General features: G+C 36.2%; 1 protein-coding gene across 28 annotated transcripts in view; it reads left to right on the top strand.

Annotated features, from left to right (window-relative positions):
• The window catches only part of LOC126967614 (dystonin), a 338,791-nt gene that overhangs the window by 302,967 nt on the left and 12,430 nt on the right, over positions 1-23,394 (top strand). For 25 of the 28 annotated variants that reach the window (XM_050812155.1, XM_050812167.1, XM_050812166.1 and 22 more), the window contains 23 exons: positions 404-558; positions 2,658-2,883; positions 4,508-4,634; positions 5,054-5,177; positions 5,950-6,228; positions 6,929-7,080; positions 7,435-7,675; positions 8,128-8,223; positions 8,848-9,030; positions 9,283-9,442; positions 10,382-10,459; positions 10,963-11,082; positions 11,677-11,949; positions 13,186-13,309; positions 14,340-14,467; positions 15,299-15,375; positions 15,805-15,876; positions 16,599-16,631; positions 19,553-19,627; positions 21,535-21,706; positions 22,016-22,133; positions 22,543-22,652; positions 23,100-23,222. In XM_050812155.1, the coding sequence (XP_050668112.1) occupies positions 404-558; positions 2,658-2,883; positions 4,508-4,634; positions 5,054-5,177; positions 5,950-6,228; positions 6,929-7,080; positions 7,435-7,675; positions 8,128-8,223; positions 8,848-9,030; positions 9,283-9,442; positions 10,382-10,459; positions 10,963-11,082; positions 11,677-11,949; positions 13,186-13,309; positions 14,340-14,467; positions 15,299-15,375; positions 15,805-15,876; positions 16,599-16,631; positions 19,553-19,627; positions 21,535-21,706; positions 22,016-22,133; positions 22,543-22,652; positions 23,100-23,222 (3,246 nt within the window). The remainder of the gene's footprint in view (positions 1-403; positions 559-2,657; positions 2,884-4,507; positions 4,635-5,053; positions 5,178-5,949; positions 6,229-6,928; positions 7,081-7,434; positions 7,676-8,127; positions 8,224-8,847; positions 9,031-9,282; positions 9,443-10,381; positions 10,460-10,962; positions 11,083-11,676; positions 11,950-13,185; positions 13,310-14,339; positions 14,468-15,298; positions 15,376-15,804; positions 15,877-16,598; positions 16,632-19,552; positions 19,628-21,534; positions 21,707-22,015; positions 22,134-22,542; positions 22,653-23,099; positions 23,223-23,394) is intronic. The other 3 variants (XM_050812148.1, XM_050812152.1, XM_050812154.1) reach the window with 3 other exon arrangements.

Here is a 23,394-nt window from a genome sequence, read left to right as displayed (position 1 = left end):
GTTCATTCGTGGATGAAGTTTAGTCCTCTGTGTGTGTGGATAATCTGCTTGATAATCCTACTATGATAATATCAGACTATTTTTTTCATAGTTAAAGTTAGCCACTTTGTTATAATTATTATATTATTTGAGACCCATATTATACATGTGTGTGGATAATCTGCTTGTTAGGATTACTACTGTGATGATAGTATTTTTTCATAGTGAAAGTTAGCCACTTTGTTATAACTATTATATTATTTGATACATCGCATTCTATTATGGATTAGTGGTATTTTCATACTATGCGTTTTGTTTTAACTTGCCACTATCAATTATTTGTAGAGATGTATGTTTATAGTAATGTAAGGAACCCATAATATCAATGTCGTCAGCGTTATAAATGTGTCAATACTATTTCTAGAATCTACGAGAATTCCTGGACACAGCTGAGGAGAAGTTCGCCCGCATGGGTCCACTGGGCTCTGACATCGACGGTGTCAAGAGGCAGATCGCGCAACTGGCTGCCTTCAAGACCGAGGTCGACCCTCACATGGTTAAAGTGGAAGCACTTAACAGGTACTCGTCTATATTATTACATTTTTTTTCGTCTATTTATTTATTTAGAAATACCAACATTTGTTTACATTTATGCATTATATATTTATAATACAGACTAAATATAATGTACTTAATGTAACAAACAATTAGAAGTATCTACCACATGCTTTAATAATTTTCACAAAGTTAATAGTAGTTTAAGAGGAAAAAAACACTTATATTCTGACAAGTAATAATGGTTAAATGATTTGGTATTAAATTATTATCATATAAGACTAAGAAATGTAATTATTATGAGTACATTTTATTCACTAAACTTACATACAAATAATTGACGTACTGTATGGACAGAAGACGTGAACTTAATATCGATGTAATCAATATATTATGTGTTTACCATCTATAAACTTTTCATAGAAAATAATAAGCACAAAAAATTTTCTACTATGTGTAAAAATTTCTAATTCAGAGAAATTTGTGAATTAAATTACAAGTTACCCTGATTCACGATAAATAAGCCCCAGCTGAAACATAACAAGATATATTAAAATAAAGCTTTAAAGTTAAATTATTTTTGTACATACCGAACTAAAATATGATGAAATTGGATTTATACATACTTAGAAACTTAATGTGTTCATTTTTCTGTAATAGATATGGTTGCAATATTTGTATTTAGTCGTACAGCTATTAATTAATGTGTATTTTTTTTTATAAAATTGATTGAATAAATTAATTTTAACATAAAATGTACCTTTATCATTTGTTTTTGTTTGAAATAAATTAAATAAATATTTGTTGATAGCATGTTATAAAATGATGCAATATAATATTTTAATATAGAATTTTTTTCAATAATAGCATAGTTTTCCTTTTTATTTCGGAAATTCAATCTTTAAGGATTTGTAAGGATTCCGCCATTTTGAATATCTAGAAAGTTGTATCTATCCTAAATACTATTTGGTTGTGGGTTTTTATTACTAATATATACCAACCTGTACAGTGTGAACCTTTTACAATTTACTAATACATTATTTGTTTTCACTCGATGGCTGCACTACAAAAGGAGTCTTATGAGGCAAGATATAAGTTTTTTATTTGTGTTTCGCTTTTGATGTTATGTTTTAGTGTTGTCTGTGATTTGTTTTTATCGATGATTTTATATTATTTGTACTACATTATTATTCAAGCCAAGTATAAAAATTATCACGAAACTTGAAACGATATCATGCTTATCTATATTGTTTTTGTGGCATGTCCTTGTAAAACTGTTAAAATTACAAATTAACTTCACTATTGATTAAACTCTATTCCGAATTAATTTTATAATCTCCATCTAATGTGTTGTATGAATTTCTGTTGTTGTCCCTGCCTTATCGCATATGATACTTCGATAGGTTTTGTTATGTTTGTTGCTGTGTGTTGCCATACTAACTAGATAATAGATGAACTCATAAACATGAACGAACATGAGGGTCATATGTTGGTAAGTGATCTCCGTCGCTCATGGTCACTAGGAATCACTGGAGCGTTGCATTTATTTAAAGTGGTCTACTTAGCAACAATAAATCTTTGAAGGCCCTCAAGATAATGCTCTCATCATTAAATAGAGATCTAAATTATTAATTTTTATTCTCTGGTTGTAATTATTTCTGTGCGAAACACACGCACACATTCGCGAATTCGACTTATGCGTTTATAGCTTCGTATTTGTTAGTTGTAGGTATTTCTATAATTATTTAAATTTAGGCACTGTGATTATGTCTTTTAACAAATAAATAATAACTGTGTTATAACAAAAAAGTAAAACATTGCGTGTTGAACACTTGTTTTAAAAAACTTCTATTACAAATCTTTGTCTTTCTGTTGTTTAGCGTTAAACAACCATTAGACATTTAGAATTTGGATGATATGATGACAGATAGATGACAACTAACAAAAATAGCGTTCCGGAATTGATGTTGTGCTTAGGGACATTTTAGTTAAACACACTGTTTTGTATTAGAACAAGATAAACTCCATTTTCGTTATTGTTAGGTCACTGGCGTTGCTAATGTTAGATCACTGTCTAATAAAACATGTATCTACGCCATGTTTAAATTATTTTTTTCCAACAGACAAGCCGCTGAGTTGACGGAGCGGACGTCATCAGAGCAGGCGTCGGCCATCAAGCAGCCGCTGACGGAGGTGAACGGCAGGTGGTCGGCGCTGCTGCGCGGCATGGTGGAGCGGCAGCAGCAGCTGGAGAAGGCTCTGCTGCGGCTCGGACAGCTGCAGCACGCGCTCCGGGACATCCTGGCCTGGATACAGCACACCAGCGACACCCTAGATACTCTAACACCTGTAAGATTTATTACAACGTAGACTCAGTTGATGATTTTTTATATTTTTTATGAGCTTAATTTAACCAAATATCGGCCAATAATTGGTATTAAAGTACGAAATAAGAAATCTTTCATTTATTTAGTTTCACATGAACCACCTCATCATGTATAAAATACCTAAAATATAAAAAAAACATACCGACGAATAGCGAACCTCCTACTTTTTTGAAGTCGGTTAAAAAATTACATTAAACTGATTGTCCTCATTTAAATCGTTGGTTAAATTTAAGTATAATGTAATCTATGCGAGGTAATGAAACTTTTGTCAAAAAATAAAAAAAAAAAGGACGATAAATAGGGACCCCCCTCACAACGCCGCCACAGATAATTATATTTTTACTAGCTGCTCCAGCAAACGTTGTATTGCCGATATTAAAATCGCGATACAAAAGTAACTGTTGATCGTAGATGGGTGAAAATTTTAAGTTGTATGTATTTTTTAATGCTGACTCATAATCAAACAAATTTTAAAAAAAATGACAAAAAAATAAAAATAAAAAAATTCGATAGATGTTGTCCGATTCTCAGACCTACCCAATATGCACTCAAAATTTCATGAGAATCGGTCAAGCCGTTTCGGAGGAGTTCGGTCCCGCACACCGTGACACGAGAATTTTATATATTACATGTAATGACGCATTCCATTATGCGTATGCTACGAACTAAAAGAAATAAATAAATATTTTTAAAGTATCCTTACCTCAGTAAAAAGACGCGAGATATATAAATTGCAGGGTATTTGGGACGTGTAAAACATATTATCGTCTCATTTTTGTATTCGTCGATTTAATATTAATTTGTGGAGATAAAGTCATTAAGACATTCTGGGTGGATAAACGGCCTGACGACATTTTACAGCAGTCGTCAAAATCACCTATCCATCCGCCACTATTCAACAATATTTCCACTGTGGTAATTATTATGACGGGTACTCACGATATAACTATATTTTATTAATTTCATGCTGATATTTTGATCTAATCGCATGACTCGTGTTTGCGGCGGAACTGCGGAGGCGGTCTTTGACACTTGACACTAATTACATTCATGTGTCCACGTGGCGTCTAATTTTTTTCGGTCTTAATTCACGACACGTCTGTACTGATACCTGGAGCCCTATTACGAAAACCGAATTACGAAGTTTCGGTTGACGGATCGTACATTTTGCTATTACGAAAGTGATTCGGATCCGAAGTTCGATACGAAGTTTGCGATTTGACATTTTGTCTTTCGTGAACCTTATTCCCAAATTCACTTGACATTATTATGATCGTACCTACAACTTCGCTTTATATGGTTATGGTAATAACCATAGAGGTTCCGATACGAAATCCGTCCGCACTATTCGGATCCGAAGTACTTTGGTAATAGGATTTAATTCGAAGTTCGTCGTTCTTTCGTTTTGGATCGAAACATCGGCATTCGATTTTGGTAATAGACCTCCTGTACCTGAGTACCAGCAATATAATTACTATGTTAAAGTTACGCGAAGATAAAAGTTTAATAAGTAAATGTGATTTTTTTTATTTTGAATTAGTCAAGTTTACGTGTTGTGCGGACTAAACATAATCTCTGTCGTGCAGGTGGCCGGAGACCCTCAAATCCTGGAAGTGGAGCTGGCCAAGCTGAAGGTCCTAGTGAACGACATCGCCGCGCATCAGGCCAGTGTTGATACACTGAACGAGGCCGGCGCTCATATTGTGCATCATGGTAATCTTGCACTGTTAATAATACCAGTGGGAGGCTCCTTTGCACAGGCTGCCTATTTCTGCCGTAAAGCAGTAATGTGTAAGCATTATTGTGTTTCGGTCTGAAGGGCGCCGTTGCTAGTGAAATTACTGGGCAAATGAGACTTAACATCTTATGTCTCAAGGTGACGAGCACAATTTTAGTGCCGGCACTGCAATGTAATCAGCAGGGCGTATCAATAACCATCAGCTGTTTATTCAATATAAAATTAAGTAAAACTATTTAAAAACATAATATTATTATATTGGTTTATAAATTGATCTTTCAGTTTAAACTTTTATTATTCTGATTTTTATGAAGTGGGTTTCTTTCACTTCGTGCCTTCGCGTCTGATATGGCTTCAAGTATACGGAACTTGATCTTTCCATCATTGTAATCAGGTACGGACGAAGCCGGCGAGACGGCAGAGAAGCTGGCAACATTGAACAGGAAGTGGCGAGAGCTGCAGCAGAAGGCTCGGGACAGACAGACGGAACTAGAGGACGCTCTCAGAGAAGCGCAAAGGTGAGAGAAACTCTCCATTATGTACCGCATTTATCACGGGGACTGACCGGAGGAATTTTCAGGTCAAAAATACCAGCAGTCAAATGTCACCACCATACGTCAAAATGCCACATTAACAACACACATCAATGGATTTGATAATAATTTAATTTGAGCTTCCTATTATTATTATTCTTTAATTAAAGTTTTTTTTATGAAAAAGGAGGACAAACGAGCGTACGGGTCACCTGGTGTAAAGTGATCACTGCTGCCCAAAAGTTAAATCCCTCAAAACTATTTTATGTGAAATCCAAATATTCGAAAAACTGCTCATCGGTGCGAGGGGTATGATATGATTATATTTTAGTGATGAACACTGCCGATATGCAAATTTCGTATTAAGATGATGCCTAGTAGTTGTATTATAATATACCAGTGGGAGGATAATTTGCACAGGAAGCCGGCTAGATTATGGGTACCACAATGGCGCCTATTACTGCCCTGAAGCAGTAATGTGTAAACATTACTGTGTTTTAGTCTGAAGGGCGCCGTAGCTAGTAAAATTACTGGTCAAATGAGACTTAACATCTTATATCTCAAGGTGACGTGCACAAATGTAGTGCCGCTCAGAATTTTTGGGTCTTTCAAGAAACCTGAGAGGCACAGCATTAAAATGGGTAGGGGGTATCAATTACCATCAGCTGAACGTCCTGCTCGTCTCGTCCCTTATTTTCATAAAAAAATATATATTTACCGTAACCATATCCAATGTGGTATAATTCATTATCAACAGCTTCAACGCGGAGATAGGTGATCTGCTGTCGTGGTTGTCAGAAGTGGACGGAGTGATCACTGCGTCCAAACCCGTGGGTGGTCTGCCCGAAACTGCCACCGAACAACTTGAAAGATTTATGGAGGTGTACAACGAGATAGAAGCTAACCGTCCCAAGGTGGAAGCAGTCCTGCAGCAGGGACAGGAGTACATCAAGCGGCAGCAGAAGCCAAACCCCACCTCGCAGCTGCATCTGAGCCTTAAGAACTTGAAGTCGAAATGGGACAACGTCACATCCAGGTATATTCTTTATCTGTGTTGGCCAGTTTTACACAGTATACGACATCCAGGCACTAACTAAAGGCCAGAGGCTAACTGCTAAAATACAATGCATGTTAACTCAAACTACAATATTGGAAGAAGATCAAGACTCACGAAAGATACATTCACATACTTTTTGGGATCTAAAATTGTTCTTGTACTACGAATATTATTAGCCTTACGCTATATAGCACGTTTTTCCACGGGAACAGTAAAATTTATTAGATACTAACTTATTTGCTATTGGTGGAGAATTAAGGTAGAAAGAGAAGGTATATGCCAAGGAGTGTACGTAAGAGTGGGAAAGACAGGGTAGTGGTTGGTGGAATTTCAAAGGCTCCAACATTTTTCTTCGTTAAACACAATTCCTTCTGCGTGAACATAAAACTTTTTCACGGTGACAACTATCATCTTATGTATAATCACTAGATGTTGACTAGTTGAACATCAATATCCCCCGAAATATTTCTACACTTACATCAAACGTAGACAAAAACAAGAAGACTAACTTCTCTGTTTGTCCACGATTATTTTTGAAAGATGATGAATTTTTTTGGTGAAAAATTATTTGTGTTGGAGCCCACCAAACTCTTGGAGTAAACATGCAGAACCTATTCCACTTGACATAATATTTTTCTCTAATATTAGTTATATCAACAAAGTGCAATTTTGTACACAGGGCTTCAGACAAGAAGATAAAGCTTGAGATAGCACTGAAGGAAGCCACAGAGTTCCACGAAGCGCTCCAGTCGTTCGTTGACTGGCTGACTGCGGCTGAGAAGACGCTGTCATCCGCTAAACCTGTCTCTAGGGTCATGGAGACGTTACTGAGTAAGTGGTCTTTTCAACAATCTAATGAGTAATACTAAATATTAAATTTTTAGTGCTTAAAAAAAATTAGGAACAGACTATGAACAGGCCTAAGGATACTAAGGGCACCAGTGGGAAGGCTTTGCACAGGGTACTACAACGGCGCCTTTTCTGCCGTGAAACAGTAATGTGTCTGATGGGTGCCGTAGCAAGTGAAATTACTGGGCAAATGAAACTTAACATCTTATGTCTCAAAGTGACGAGCTCAATTGTAGTGCCCCTCAGTATTTTTGTGTTTTTCAAGAATCCTGAGCTGCATTAAAATGGGCAGACTGTACCGTCTCGTCCCGTATTATCATAAAAAATGTATTTCAGCACAAGTGGAGGAACACAAAGCCTTCCAGAAGGAAGTGTCGACCCACCGAGAGACCATGCTGCAACTAGACAAGAAGGGCACACACCTGAAGTACTTCAGTCAGAAACAGGACGTGATCCTTATCAAGAACCTGCTGGTGTCCGTCCAGCATCGCTGGGAGAGGGTGGTCTCCAAGGCCGCGGAGAGGACCAGGGCTCTGGACCATGGACTGAAGGAGGCCAAGGAGTTCAATGATATGTGGCAAGTATCTATAAAGTATAGGGAATTCTAATCAACGGCCGTTTCTATAATTTTATGGAGTCTTTTCGGGGCCTATTTGACTAGTTTTTGTAGTGGTTTGGATAAAAAATTTATATCGACAATATCTGTTAAATGAATCTTTATATTAATACGTGAAGGAAAAAATTGGTTGTCTGTAAAGTCTGTTTATGGACGATAATTTTACTTGATAACGTCATAAGAAAACATCTTTTTATACGATCGTTTTAATGAATCTCATAATGTTTTTTGTCAAAATTTTACTAAATTCAGTAATAAACTATTATAGGAGTCGATTTCTTTGCTATAGATGGAAAAAGAACCTCATGAACGTGTAACCTCTTAAAAAGATATGAATTATTGTCGAAAATTTGTACCTGACTTGCACGAATTATACCTGCTAAAATTAATACCTGTAATCTGTATATTAATAGGAACAACTTGATGAAATGGCTGAATGAGACGGAGAAACAATTGGACACTCTCAACTCTGAAGCCAACGTCAACGACCCCGAGAAGATTAAGCAGAGGTAAGATTCACTACACACGGTTATTTTTAACATTCTTTTGTTTAAATAATTATTTGTGTATAATAATTATCTTTGGGCGTAAAACGTGGTTGGAGATGAGTAAATGGAATTTTGTATAATTCCCGCGCCTCTGGGATTCACGGCACAAGTGTACTGTTACCAAATAATATTTAAATTTTGTTTAGGATTGTGTTACAATAGCGCAAAGATGTACCATTACAGCTATGTAGCGTGCGAGTTTTGGTGTCCGTGTTTATTACTTAAATATGCATTAGATCATCATCATCATCAGCCGGAAGACGTCCACTGCTGGACAAAGGCCTCCCCCAAAGATTTCCACGACGATCGGTCCCGCACTGCCCTCATCCAACGTATTCTTGGGATCTTGACCAGATCGTCGGTCCATCTTGTGGGGGGCCTACTAACTCTCCGTCTTCCGGTACGTGGTCACCATTCGAGGACTTTACTGCCCCAACGGCCATCTGTCCGTCGAACTATGTGCCCTGCCCACTGCCGCTTCAGTTTCGCAATCATTTGGGCTGTGTCGGTAACTTCGGTTCTCCTCATTTCTGATTCGATTAATAATTAAATGGATTGCATTTATTCGTTTCTTTTATTAAATAGGTTGAGTAAACATCGCGAGTTCCAAAAAGCCTTGGCGGCAAAACAACCAGCTTACGACCTGACCACAAAGACAGGCAAAAATCTAAAGGATAAGGCACCCAAGGGTGACGAGCCAGCACTGCGTGAGATGTTGAGCGACCTCAAGAGCAAGTGGACCACCGTCTGCTCGAAGGCTGTTGACAGGTGAGTAATATTTAAAAAATCTAGTACTTACTTTATATTATAATAATATACAAGCATGCAAAAAAAAACATACAAGCTTTTGTCGATATGTTTTTTTTATAAATTCAAGTTTGTTTTAGAGCAATAACCAGATCTTATCGTTAGGTAACATCAGCGTTCTGCATTATTAATAAATTCCTATTCAAATTTTATTATTCTCAAACCGCTTAACACATGACACAGGATTTTCAAAGATATATAATTTATTCACAGACAAAGACGTCTAGAAGAAGCGTTATTATACTCAGGGCAGTTCAAGGACGCGATGTCCGCACTACTCGAATGGCTGAAGAAGCAGGAGAAGGAACTTTCATCTGACTCTCCCGTGCATGGAGATCTGGACACTGTCATGGCACTTATTGAACAACACAAGGTACTGACACTCTTGCGTAACATTAGGACTTTTACTGACTGTAGAGAACACAAAGGTCTGAATATTAAAATAAAATAAAAATTTGTATTTTCAGTAGATTTTGCGTAAAGTTACATTTTTATTATTATGTTAGTTAAACGACGTTTCGCGACCTTTCCAGATCACATTTTCAGGGGGACTTTGTTAAAGGGTGGGGGAGTGTTTTATTTAAATATGTAAAACTCGAGACAAAGAAAATACTGTCTTCTGCTTCAAATTCAGGCTTGCTGAGAGGTAAGCCTTATACTATTCCTCATGGTCTGTTGCATGATGATGTTGGTATATTCAAATCTAACTGGTAACTCAAATATAAGGGATGGTGTGACCAAGACTATGTTAATACCTAATACGAAAATTTTTTCATGTTCTATATTCATAAAGTACTAATTTACAATAAATATGTATAAATTACTTCGTATTGTAAGTACTATAAAACTGAGACGAACGAGGCAATAAAGTTTGAAATGAACCTATTTTATGTATTCACTTCAAATCAAATCAAATTAAAATCACTTTATTCATGTAGGTCACTGAAATGACACTTATGAATGTCAAAAAAATATTTTTTCTTATTGAATCTACCGCTACTTTGTAAAGATTTGAGCTAATGGGAAGAAGTAGTAAGAAACTCATTGCTTTTTATATTACACTATAATATTCTATTCTATTCTTCCTACTATGGCTCCTATGGAAGGTATACCACAAGTTTGCCAATGTCACGTTCAGGTAGACCATCGAGCTTAGAGTATTTGTTTAGTAATTTTAATGGTATCGGTGCTAAAGATTGATACAATATACTATGTAAAGTTATGCAACAAACATACTCAAACGTCAAATAGTCAAAACTCTTTAATATTATAATGTTAGTATAGATAGTGAAAGTTGTTATTTTTGTTGTAGCAATTCGAGGAAGATCTTCACTCGCGCGAACAACAAATGCAATCCGTTATCAAGACCGGCGGTGAGCTTGAAGCTACGGTGAGTTATATTAATTACTTATGCTTCAATACTCGCTTCTTCAAACCTCAAAATTGATCATTTAAGGCTTACATCATTTATACGTTTAGATAGATTGTGACAGCTGTGAAAACGTCGAAAAAAATTGAGGTTAACAGCTAACCTCGATTTTGAGCAATGCACGCACACTAACACAAAGTGACATACAAATCGCGAGTGTAAGACGTAGATTGTCACGCACACTAAGTTATAAACCTGGCTTGTTTTTATCGGTTGTCTAGCAGCAAGAAGTTTTATCTAGACGTACCTATAAATTATGTAAGATTTAAGGCATACATTTCTAATTAGTTTACAGTGTTTGAGCTTTCGAATGTATGATTTTTTTTCAAAAATTTTGAAATTGAACGAACTCTCCAAAAGCAATATCCTTATACATTTGGCACTCATGTTTCAACCGACCAAAAAAGTAGAAGAGATAAGTATAGTACGTAGTATATTCCATTAAAGCAGCGTTGTATCTTCAGGTGCCAGCTGAGGATGCCGTCAGCATCAGGTCGCAGTGCAGTGCTCTGCAGCAGGCGTGGCAGCGCGTCACCTCGCTCACGGAGAGGAAGGCCACCAGGCTCGAAGCAGCGCTCAAAGAGGTGAACACTTTTAGACGTCAAATATTCCCCGATGATTTCTCCAAAGATCGCTCAGTGCGTAGATATGTAAGGTCTACTTCTGCTTCCACATAATTATGTCACGGGGAATCCTTGTAGGAGCTGTTGAGGTTATAATACCAGCAGAATTTTACCACCGGACATCACGTGACATCCGTATGCTTCGCTTGCCCTGCTTACACCCCCTGAGGATCTAAAAGTTATAGGCCTCGAGGATTTAATTTAAATCTCTGCACAGTAACACGTTTCCTAGCTAGTAACCTCGATTCTCTTCCTCGTCTCATTCATTTTTAGACACAGGGAGTTGAGGGCAGGCGATCTAGCCCCTGCTTGGGGGGCACAATAGCTGATCATAGGTTTTAAGTCTATCTAATCGCCAAATCATTATAATAATAATGCTTCGCTTGAAATTTTCTACCACGCACAGCTACATTTTTGAATCCTCTGCCGTCTACTGTACTGCTGAACCGATGTGATATTATTATGCGCTACTAAGGGGAATTAAAACTAGATACGTTTTATTTCGCGTTTTTCATCATGACTACCATAAGTAAAATAATGTTTGTTTCAATATAGGCGGAGCGGCTCCACAAATCAGTGAATATGCTGCTAGAATGGCTCTCGGATGCGGAGACCAAGCTTCGATTCTCTGGCCAACTTCCCGAGGGAGAACAGGAGACGGACCAACAGCTGCGGGATCACGAGAAGTTCATCAGAGAGCTGAATGAGAAGAAGCGAGACAAGGACGATACTATATCGCTCGCACACTCTATCTTGGGCAGGGCTCATCCCGACGCAGTGACCGTTATCAAGCATTGGATTACCATCATACAGAGTCGATGGGATGAGGTGAGCTCATTTTTTGGACAAATATCACCAAAATTGTTTAGTAGTTTTGCCGGGAAAGGATAACAGACAGACAGGCCTACTTTGCTTTATTATATTAGTATCGATTCGCAATCTTAAATCCAACCTTGGATTGATTACGAATAATTATAACAGATACGGTTTCCTATCTTATCTGTAGTTTAAGTATCGTTTTGACGTAGTGCTTTATGTAAAGTGGTGTAATGATGACTTCCAAGCCAAAGTTTGTAGGGTCAGTGATGCCCTATGTGCGGATTTTCAGACAAGTTACTCCCATACAGGTAGCTGTTAAACTGAAATAAATTTTACCTAGTGAATGTGGTGTGTAACTTTAAACACATTTTGTGTAAAAAGGATGTAAATAAAAATACGACTCAATAACTAAGTGAGTAACTTATTAATGGGAACGCAAGAAGCGCTGGCAGCTATTTGGGTCATCGGAACCGGGATCAGCTTTTCAAACATGCAGCTACCAGTATTCTTGGTACACTTCCTTCGTAGTGATAGTTTTAATTTCTTGTAATTAAATTAAGTATAGTAATTATAAGATTTGCCTTGATTTGAATTTGAAGTTTCGGTGAAATATGGTTACTTTAGAGCGAGAAAGAAATGGACTAAAATATATTAATATCACAAAGTATATGTTTAATTCCACAAGTCAAGTAGACAAAGAATAACTTACTATTTCTACTTTGTGCAATGTATGAAAGGGTAGATACTTGTTGAACCAAATAATGGTTAGTTTGCACGTTGTTTCAAGAACGCAGCATCATGGGTAACTTGAAAAAAATCGCGTGCCCCGCTGGCACTGCGCTGGGCGCCGGTTATTCTATAAAAAAGTTTACTTTTTGTACTGCAATACGTTTTAAATATAGTCAATTCTTATATTAGCAATTATGGATATGATAAAAATGTATTCATTGTTTAATTCTAGGCAAATCCCCTAAAAAACTTACACCCTTTCTCAGGTAACGTTTTGCCAGCTTAGACTCATATTAATAAAAAATACTTCGTACTACAAACGCACTACTAAACTTTAACGATAAAGAAATGTATGAAGAGCGATAGATATCGATTTCTTTCGACGAAACATAATACTTTGGGTTACTGGCCGTATTTCTGCTTGTCTCAGAAATATACTATAGTCAATCGAAATAGATACGAGACAAGCACACAAAAATAACGACATGTTCGACAATTAATTACTTTGTTATTCAGGTGTGGCAATGGGCAATGCAACGCGGAGGCAAACTGGAGACGCACATGAAGAGTCTGAAGGATCTCGACCTGGTGCTCGAAGAGTTGCTGCAGTGGCTCACAGGGTTGGAGACCACGTTGATCAGTACGTTGCGTTGCTATTTTATATAATAATAATAATATTGACACACTTATACACAAATTATCTTGCCCCAAACTAGGCATTACCTATACTATGGGTACAAGAAAACGATATATTTAATACAATATGCTTACTTAAACATATATAAAAACATATAAACAACTATAACTTGGAAATCAATATCTATATTCATCATATAAATGATTTCACCTACCGGGATTCGAAACCGGGACCTCTAGCTTAATAGTCAGTGTCACTAACCATTCGGCTATATGGGTCGTCATTTTTTTTTCCGACATTTCTGCTTGTCTTCGGCAATACCTATTGATCTTCAATGTTTTGAGTTTAAGTTTGTCTAATTGTCCAACTTCAGACAATGTCAGTATTAAATTTCACCAAAATCGGTTGAGTAGTTTATCCGTGAGATAACGGAGTTGAACTCCTTTGCAAAGGATGCGGGCTAGATTATGGGTACCACAACGACTCCTATTTCTGCCGTAAAGCAGTAATGTATAAACATTACTGTGTTTCGGTCTGTAGTGCGCCGTAGCCAGTGAAATTATTGGGCAAATGAGACTTAACATCTTACGTCTCAAGGTGACGAGCGCAATTGTAGTGCCCCTCAGAATTTTTGTGTTTTTCAAGAATCCTGAGTGAGACTGCATTGTAATGGGCAGGGCGTATCCTGCTCGTCTCGTCCCTTTTTTTCATAAAAAAAAACGATAAAGATCCTCCTAGAGTTGAACAGATACAGTTGTATCTACTATCTGCAAAACGTTGGTATTCATGAGGAAAAGATCACCAGAAAAACAAATAGTGGTGATTTTTCAATTCTAATCAGAAATATTAACATGCCGAAGAAAATTGTTTTTAGATGTGCCATCAGTATAATTATTCCAATTCTTTGTACCAACACGAACGCACAGATATGTAAATAACTGTAAAACATCTCTCCAGCAAAGCAAATCACAATTCAGAAATACTTAAAGTTGCACCAAACCATATTCCATAACTATTTTCCTTGTTCAAATAGCATTGGAAGCGGAACCTCTGCCTGAGTCTATCGAAGTTTTGGAAGGTCTGATCGAAGATCACAAAGACCTGATGGAGCACACGCAAAAGCGACAAAACGAAGTCGATCGAGTCTGCAAAGCATATCAGGTAACTAATGTTCATTTATGAGTTAAATTCAAATTCAAATATTTTTATTCCAAATTGGATGTGATATCACTTATTGAAAGTCAAAAACTACCACCCATTCCAAAATGAATGCCTCAGACCTGAGAAGAACGGGCGCAACAAACTCAGCAGGCTTCTTTTTTTTTTACAAAGTAATATCGTACAATTTAACTTATTATTTAATAGCCTGAGAGCGGTCGCTCCATACCCAATCTGTGGTATCATTAAGAAAGTCATTTATGTTATAGTAACCTTTACCACACAAACGTTTTTTTTAACAATTCTTTTGAATTTCGTAATATACATCGCCCACAAAAGACTTAAGAACTCGACTTAGCCGAGTAGTAAGGATTATAAGTTTATGTCTGTTCCTGTTGTTAACATCATGGTTATGACAGTTTCTAGCAAATTCAATTATGTACATACATAATAGTCAAAGTTATGGTCAAGTTCAAAATCAAATATTTATTTAACGTCAAAACCATTTGCCTTTTTATAAATTAAATTGCATAACGTTGCTAGGGTAGTAAGGCTGTAACATACACATTTTTACTGTTTATTATATATTTGATATATAGGCACTTAAAAGGTATGAGTACAATTTATATATTGAATTCAGCACCTTATTATCTTATAATTTAACAAAATTCCTACAATTGTACTAAAGATTCTGATTAAAAAGAGAATAGCCAGATAATTTCTTCTCAAGAACTTTTCTTTTCTATGATTGGTCCATTGCGATTCAAAATTTGATGTATTACTTCTCGATTAATAAGTTTTAAAAACATATTTTAAGAGTGTATATTTAAACAGGTCAAGAGCCAAAGCGTAGCGCGTGAGTCGACGCCTCGCAAAATATCTGCCAAGAGTGCTACTAAAGGAATGACAGGGTATGTATTACATACTAGTTAACTTTATTATATTCTAACGGGTTTGTCGGGCTGAGCAAGTTTAAATAATATACGAATTTGAATTCAAAAGTTAATCATTCCTGTGGTTTGGTGCAAGAGGGCTGCAGTGATCACTTAAAACCAGGTAACCCGCATTTGCGTTGGTCTTCCTAAATCCATAATTTTGTACAGTACAAAACAGTGAACAGACCGAAAAAGATTAGTAAAGGAAAATATTATTTCTAATACAATGTATTGTTTTATTTTACTTATTGATAATTTGCTCAGCTCAGAGTGTGTGTTTGAGTATGTAGAATGTGTTATTTATTTATTTTACTATCATTGTATGTTTTCGTTTCGCTTCTTACATTTGTTTTGTCTCTTTCACTCGCCGCCATCTTGTGTCGTCATGCACGGTGTGACCAATAGACGCGGATCTCAACACGACTTGCATAGAGACAGATCCGTTTCGCCAGACTATTACGGCACTAGGCGTTACAGGTGTGTATTTTTATTTGCTTTATTTGATTTTCTATAATTATTTGTGATCATTATTTCATCTTTTTTATGTGACAACAAAAAAGTTTCTGGGCTTGATGTAAATATTGTATATTGTAACTAGAACCAGATAATTGACCAAACTAACAATCTAAAAAACTTATTAAGTACATCATTATTCATCATCATACAATTAACAATAGGTGGCTACACAAATACATATCTAATGTATCCACCGATAGTTGACCCCCCGAGAAATATAAAAATTTACATAAAATTATCGAGAAAAATGTGAGTTTCTTTATAATTAATTTGTAATTTATATGTATATGGATCGGTTTAATATATTAAAACGATATTTTTAGTTTAAAAATAATATTAGCATATTATCTATGTTTAAAATTTAAAATTTTGTTTTATATTCGGTTCATATTTCTTTTTTTTTAAGTAAAGTATAAAACAGTTAATTATCTGGCCCAGAATCTAAGTAGAACATTTATAGTGTTCGCGATTGATTGTCATCAATGCATTATATTATATTAACCTTTTTCACTGTGATAATTGATCACTTGTTCTTTCACGACGCCTTTTGTTATATCCAAACATAATAATATTAATATGATGCATTGATGCACGTGATGTTTTCGCAAAATTTTACAAAAGTAGCGTTGTCCTGCTCTAACATGTGTAAATGTCGCTTTCTATGTCACGCTTGGCCGACGCAGATCCAGGATTCACTCGCGATATAGGAGAGGAAGGTTTGATGTGGTTTTTTGTTGGTAGTGTTGTGATTAGATTTGCACGCGTATAGATATATTATTTCAAGGTTTTGATTACTTAAAAGGGATTATGTTATAATTTTTTTTTATGGTCAAAATGATGTAGTTTAATTTGAACAGACTAAAAGGCGCATAGTTTAATATAGACAATTTATGAGGGTAGTTTCATCCAATTTAAGATTACATAAATTATCATCAACATAGTAGGTACCTACATCAGAAGGAGTTACATTTTAAAGTAAAAGTTAAAACATATTCCCTAAAGTTATTGATGTTGCTTGAGAATGTCTTCAAATAAAACTTATTGGCATAACTTACACATCCTAACCTGGACCCTAACGGGGTAGCGCAGGCTAAATAAACATCTCTGAATCCTAGGCATCAGTGATTCGAGGGTATATTGATTCTGAAACGCCGTCGCATGTTCTTCGCGAATGTGGTCCTTTAATGCATAAACTGTCGTAGCATCTCTTTGGGCGCACCAATTCTTTGACCGTCTGAGATGCTTCTGCTCACTGTAAAATTTATAATAATCATCAGCCGGAAGACGTCCACTGCTGGACAAAGGCCTCCCCCAAAGATCTCCACGACGATCGGTCCTGCGTTGCCCTCATCCAATGTACTCCGGCGATCTTGACCAGATCGTTGTGTGGGGAGCTTACTAACACTGCGTCTTCCGGTACGTGGTCGCCATTCGAGGGCTTTACTACCCCACCGGCCATCTGTTCGTCGAACTATGTGCCCTGCCCACTGCCACATAGAATCATAAAAGGAATCAATCTTAACAGTGAGCTATGGTTAAGAGTGGCGATCACATAGATCTTATTGGTCGCAGTGATACAGAACCAACTAGAATTAATTATGCCACTTACAAACCATAACCGTACGAGTAACTCGTTCAAATAGAATTAGATAGTGCCTTATAGAATACTAGCTAACCCGACAGACGTTTTTTTGTTCATAATAATAAAACTCTTGCGGGTAAAATTTGAAAAAATCCGTTCTTAGCTGACCTCTACTCAGCGATAGGAATATTCCTACCAAATTTCTAGTCTCTACGCCTCATGGTTGACTCGTCACGATATCACTGGGATATCGTGATGAGTCAATATGTAGGTGGAAATTTCCTATAGGCCGTTTAGAATATTTCATTGTATTATTACATGTCATTTCCAAAACTTAAAATTACTTAAGTTTACATATTGATTAAATTAATTCATTACTTTGAAATAATATATTATTGTAGTTTTATGTGTGCCTAGCTTTTTTGTAGCTCTTAGGCTTCTGTTTGTATATCTACGTAGATCAACTCGTCAAGGTATTTGTATTTATTTATTATAAGTAATTACTTATTATTTAATTAGTAGTGTTTCATATGAAAACCACGTCAAGATATCTATATGTATATGTATATTGGTTTGTTTGTATGCATGTTTGTGTTTTGTATGTAACGCTTTTGGAAAATATGTCTTGTATGCTTTGTAATACACCCATTTCAATCAGCTCTTTAATATAACAGTTCTAATTCCTCTAACTCTTGTATTATAAAGGCGGTTAACAAGTAGGTAGTTTGCATGTGTTGCAGCACAATTATAACAAAATATAACCCGGCTAGAATACCCATGGTCACGAAATAGGTCAATAAAAAAATATCAACTTACAACCATTCACTTGTATAGTTTGATTAAAATTTTTCATGGTCGATAAAGACCATTTTAGATATCCTTGTTTTGACAGGCATTTTGATAGGCATTTTACAAAAAATAATAAAACAAGTGATTTATTGAAAAAAAAAAAGGTACCTATCTCCATCGAGTTTTCTAGTATTTCCAGATAATTTTTGCTTTTATATATTTTAAAGATATATTTCTGGTTGTCTATTACATAACACTTGCAATATATTATCTAGCAATTAAGTATAGAGGATATAGATGTAACCAAATGATAAAATAGATGTTTATACAATGCATTTGCATGAAGATAATTATTTGCTTATATTTGATTTGGCGCATCTTTCTATTCTTAAAATATTCGTTTTTCACTTCGGTTCTAGCAGCTGATACCTAAACCTTTTACCTATTACTCCGTCATAACACAACAACTAACTGAAGATACTGCAATGGTATTATGGTAGGTACTATTGTATACTAACAATTATCTGGTTTGTATGACATATGTTTACTTATAAAAGGTGGCTTAAAATTTGAATAAGTTGCAGGGGCGTAGCTACCGCCGTATCAAATATACGGGGCCTCCTACGTGCGTAAGCAAAAATTAATGAAAACATCCTTTTTTTTTTTTAATTCCAGTAATGACCAAAAGTCCAAAAAAGCTAAAAAAATCTTAAGTCATAATCAACTTTAAATGATTAAATAAACCAGTTTGCCTAAAAAACCGCAAAGAGAGTGTATATTTAATGTGAATTATTTGAAAAGAATTTGGAAAAAGTGACTGATAGATAATTATGATGAATAAATCTAAAATCTTTAAAATTTGAAAATAAATTTTATTTATGATGAATAAATGTTTCTTTTAATTTTATGCAACCATTTTTTTTCTTTTGTGAGAAATTACCCTTCATCAGGGTCCCAAAATTAATTTTTATATGGGGCCCCGCCAAAGTACGCTACGCCACTGATAAGTTAGTATATACCTACCTAAATAAGGATAATTATCCTTACTAGAAATACTTACATGTTTTCAAAAATAATAATAAAGGTATTATAGGTGCGTCGATATTTTATCATTTCATAGAAATTTAAGCCATCTTCTTTATTAGATATGACTAATCTCAATATAACCTCAACGTCGGGCATGCACAGCACAGCACTAACAGAAGAAATGGCAATGGGTTCGTATTACTGTGAGTTTGTGTGTTTTCATTTAATGTGTTGCTTTAGTCGGCTGAGTCCAGGAAGAGATTCGCCCGATCGTATCCTGCCACACTACGGACCACGATTCCCGCCAAGGGGAAGGTAAGGACCATAGACTAATTTATATATATCTTTCGGTAGATGCAATGGTTCTACACAGAACAGCCAACAAATCTTGCATCATTTCATTACCTTTTCATAAAGATTAAAATCTTATAGTAGTTTAATTATCGTTGTCTTAGTTATGTAATCGAGATAATTGTGTGATTCTACATTTATTAACTTATTAAGTTATGGCAATCCATAATAAAATGGAGACAATCTCCAAGCTATATAATTCCGCTATTTTATCATATTACCTACCTACCTATCAGGTATCTATGTGGAGGTAGTCCTCATTTTTTACATACATACAATCACGCCTACCTCTCAGATCAGTAAGCACCGCGTACGGACCTCTCTATTTCTGGTTCTCCTGACCTAGTACAATCCCGATTTTTCCCACCACCCATATTTACCCCATAAATGTGTGTAGCCAATCTACTTTCATCCGCGCCTACATAACCAAAGCAATATTACTTAATTTTATGTTACCATAATTACTTTATTACATTAAAACAGGGGTGCTCAAACGACCGATCGGGAACCACAGGTCGATCGCGAGTGCTTTTTGAGTCGATCTCGAGAAAAAAATCCGGTATAGTAAACTGAAATCGGTAATTACGTACCATCTTATGAAAAGTATGCTCAGGACATGCAGTGTCATGCAGATTCAACATCCAAAGTCGCTCTTTAATTCAGCTTAGAACTTTAGAACGCGTTTTTTTTTTGTAAGAACCAATAAACTCGCAATTTTGAATAATAATTATGAAATTTTTTCATTGACATTTGCGAGCAGACCTCCACTTACCTTGACAAAAAAAAATGCATATTGTGCGCAAAACTAATGTCTATGTCATCGTGACACTCTACCTAGACGACAATCCTTCATCACACATACTTTAAGCCTCTCAGAGCCGATCGATCGTAGGCTAACAATTTTGAGGTAGATCGCCAGCAGTTCAAGCTTGAGCACCCCTGCATTAAAAGATGTATCTTATTATACGTATAAACCTCAACCAGCATGCTGCAATATTCAACTAAGTAACATGGTTTCATATTTGTATAGCATCTTCATACTCAAGAGGCATCATTGACTCATAGAGTGGTCATACTCGGAGGGTAACCGGAGTGTGCTTGGCATCTGTTCATTATTTGTGAGCGCTTTTAAAATCCATGAGTAGCTTCTTATATTATAGTTATGTTTCTGTAAACAACTTTATAAAGCATCTTATTTAACTCATCGTGTGTATGTGAATTTAAAATAGTTACCTACTTACAGTATAGCTGTAATATTTATGCTAGTCACTTACAAAATAATGAACTCTCATCATTTAGTAGCTTTAAAAACTGTAGTTTTGTAGTAGTAGCGTCGAAGTTAAACTACAGAAAACGACTTTTTTAATATAAGATAGATTTGAATGCATTAATTTAACGAACTATATCGGACATGGTAAATACCTAATTCACAATTATTAAATGTGATATTTTGACAGATTCAAATGCAAACATAAATGACAAAGAGACATCTAGGGCTATATTTCACCGAGAGACCACGGTGGCGCAACCAGTCGCCGCTACAAACAAAATGTATCTAGCTGTATACAGAAAGTTAACCAATTTGGACCAGCTCAGACGCATCATGACTGGTGTTTGTATGGTGTCCGGTGATATATTATAGCCCTTATTGTATTTGTTCAAATTTAAATATTATTGGATATTTTATCATTTATCAAAGTTCGAACATACCAGACTTTCGGAAAATAAATGACTAAGTACTCAGCCATGAGTAGAACGGATGTAACAGGGATACTTTTTACGCCTATTTACAATATTTTATGGGACAGCAGCGCTAGATTAAGTTGTAAAGGCTCAATCGAAATTAAATTTATTACTTTTTATTCATGCAGCGTTGGCGCAGAGCCAGAATTCAGATCGAGCCGCGTGAAGCAACTGTGGGACAGATGGCGCAACGTGTGGCTGCTGGCTTGGGAGCGGCAGAGGAGGCTCCACGAGCGGCTGATGCACCTGAAGGAGCTCCAGAGAGTGTCCAACTTCAGCTGGGACGACTGGAGGAAGCGGGTGAGTCGCTAGGCCTTAATATTTACCTAGTGTGATTGGGGAACGGGACAAAGGTTAAATTTATATGTTTCGGCCAGTAGATGCCATCTAGCATCAGATTTTTATATAAAACGAGATTTTGAGTGTTGAGTGGGTTTAGAGGATAAAATTTATCTCTCACTGTGTCTATTGTCTCGATTGCCCATGTTACAACAGCGTATCTCTCAGGCCAACCGCTTTAATGAAGCCGACATGTCATGTGACAAGAGTAGACTAGTTAATATAATAATTAGTTGTATGTTTTGATTTAATAGATTTATTTGTCCTTAGTTCCTCAAGTTCATGAACCACAAGAAGTCCAGACTTACGGATCTCTTCCGCAAAATGGACAAGGACAACAACGGACTTATACCCAGGAACGAATTTATTGATGGCATTACTAACACCAGTAAGTACTGTCTTGATGTTAAATACTGTGATATTCCTCTAGATTCTAGAAGTTTCCTATTGAACAATTAACCTGTGATCAATAAAACATTGATAAGTTTTATATTAGTACCTCATTAACGCGGTCCACATTTATAGCAAATTAAGAAATTATTTGGTCACCAAAATATTTTTCCAAATTGAAATGGTAACTCTAGGTATGTACTTATACCTATAGTAATTTTCTTTACGTTCTTACCACAATAAATATTGGTCAATTTGCTATAAATGTCGGAGAGAAGATACCGGATAATTCAAAAGAAACTTTAGACGGAACTTAATATTATCATTCCTACATTAATAATTTCTATTATTATTATTTTCGTATATGGACTTGGAAGCAAGTAACTAAACGATCTAATTATCATCAGAATTTGACACGTCGCGATTGGAAATGGGCGCCGTCGCCGATCTGTTTGATCGTAACGGCTCCGGTCTTATTGACTGGGAGGAGTTCATCGCTGCACTTAGACCGGACTGGGTAAGTGAGATAACATTTTATGTGAAAGTACCCCCAAATTACAGCCTTCAGTCAGTCACAAAATCCCTTTGTGATGAGAGGCAACAAACACTTAGGTAGGCACTCCTATCATATAAAATCGATTAAAAGCGAAGATTTTTTAAATTGCATGGAGGCCATCTTGGAATTCGTAATGCTGGCTGGTGTAATGCTAGTGTAAGAAACAGACTAGCGTCTCGGGCATAATTGTACTATGATGAGGATAAAATACTTACCGGAAGACGTAGTATTGGCAGGCCTCCCACAAGATGGACCGACGATCTGGTCAAGATCGCCGGAATACGGTTGATGAGGGCAGCGCAGGACCGATTGTCATGGCGATCTTTGGGGGAGGCCTTTCTCAGAGCAGTAGAAGTCTTCCGTCTGAAATGATGATGGTGACGATAAAGTATGTAATTTGATGTTCAGGTGGAACGTCGAGGCCCACCCACAGACGCAGACAAGATCCATGACGAGGTAAAGCGTCTGGTGATGCTTTGTACCTGCAGACAGAAGTTCAGGGTGTTCCAAGTTGGAGAGGGCAAGTACAGGGTAAGTGGAGTCTTATCTTAATTATATTTACTGTTGTAGGTTTAGTTATACCTTCTATCATCTTTTATTAACCTACAATTAATATACCCATTATCTTTGTCTGTTTCTCGTAATATGCGGTCTAATGACTGGTTGATTTATTTTTGACTAAATATTTTAATCAAAATATTAC

The sequence above is a fragment of the Leptidea sinapis genome, chromosome 13 (assembly GCF_905404315.1).
Source record: "Leptidea sinapis chromosome 13, ilLepSina1.1, whole genome shotgun sequence".
Classification (NCBI taxonomy): Eukaryota; Metazoa; Arthropoda; class Insecta; order Lepidoptera; family Pieridae; genus Leptidea; species Leptidea sinapis.
This window is presented reverse-complemented; position numbering and strand designations above follow the sequence as displayed.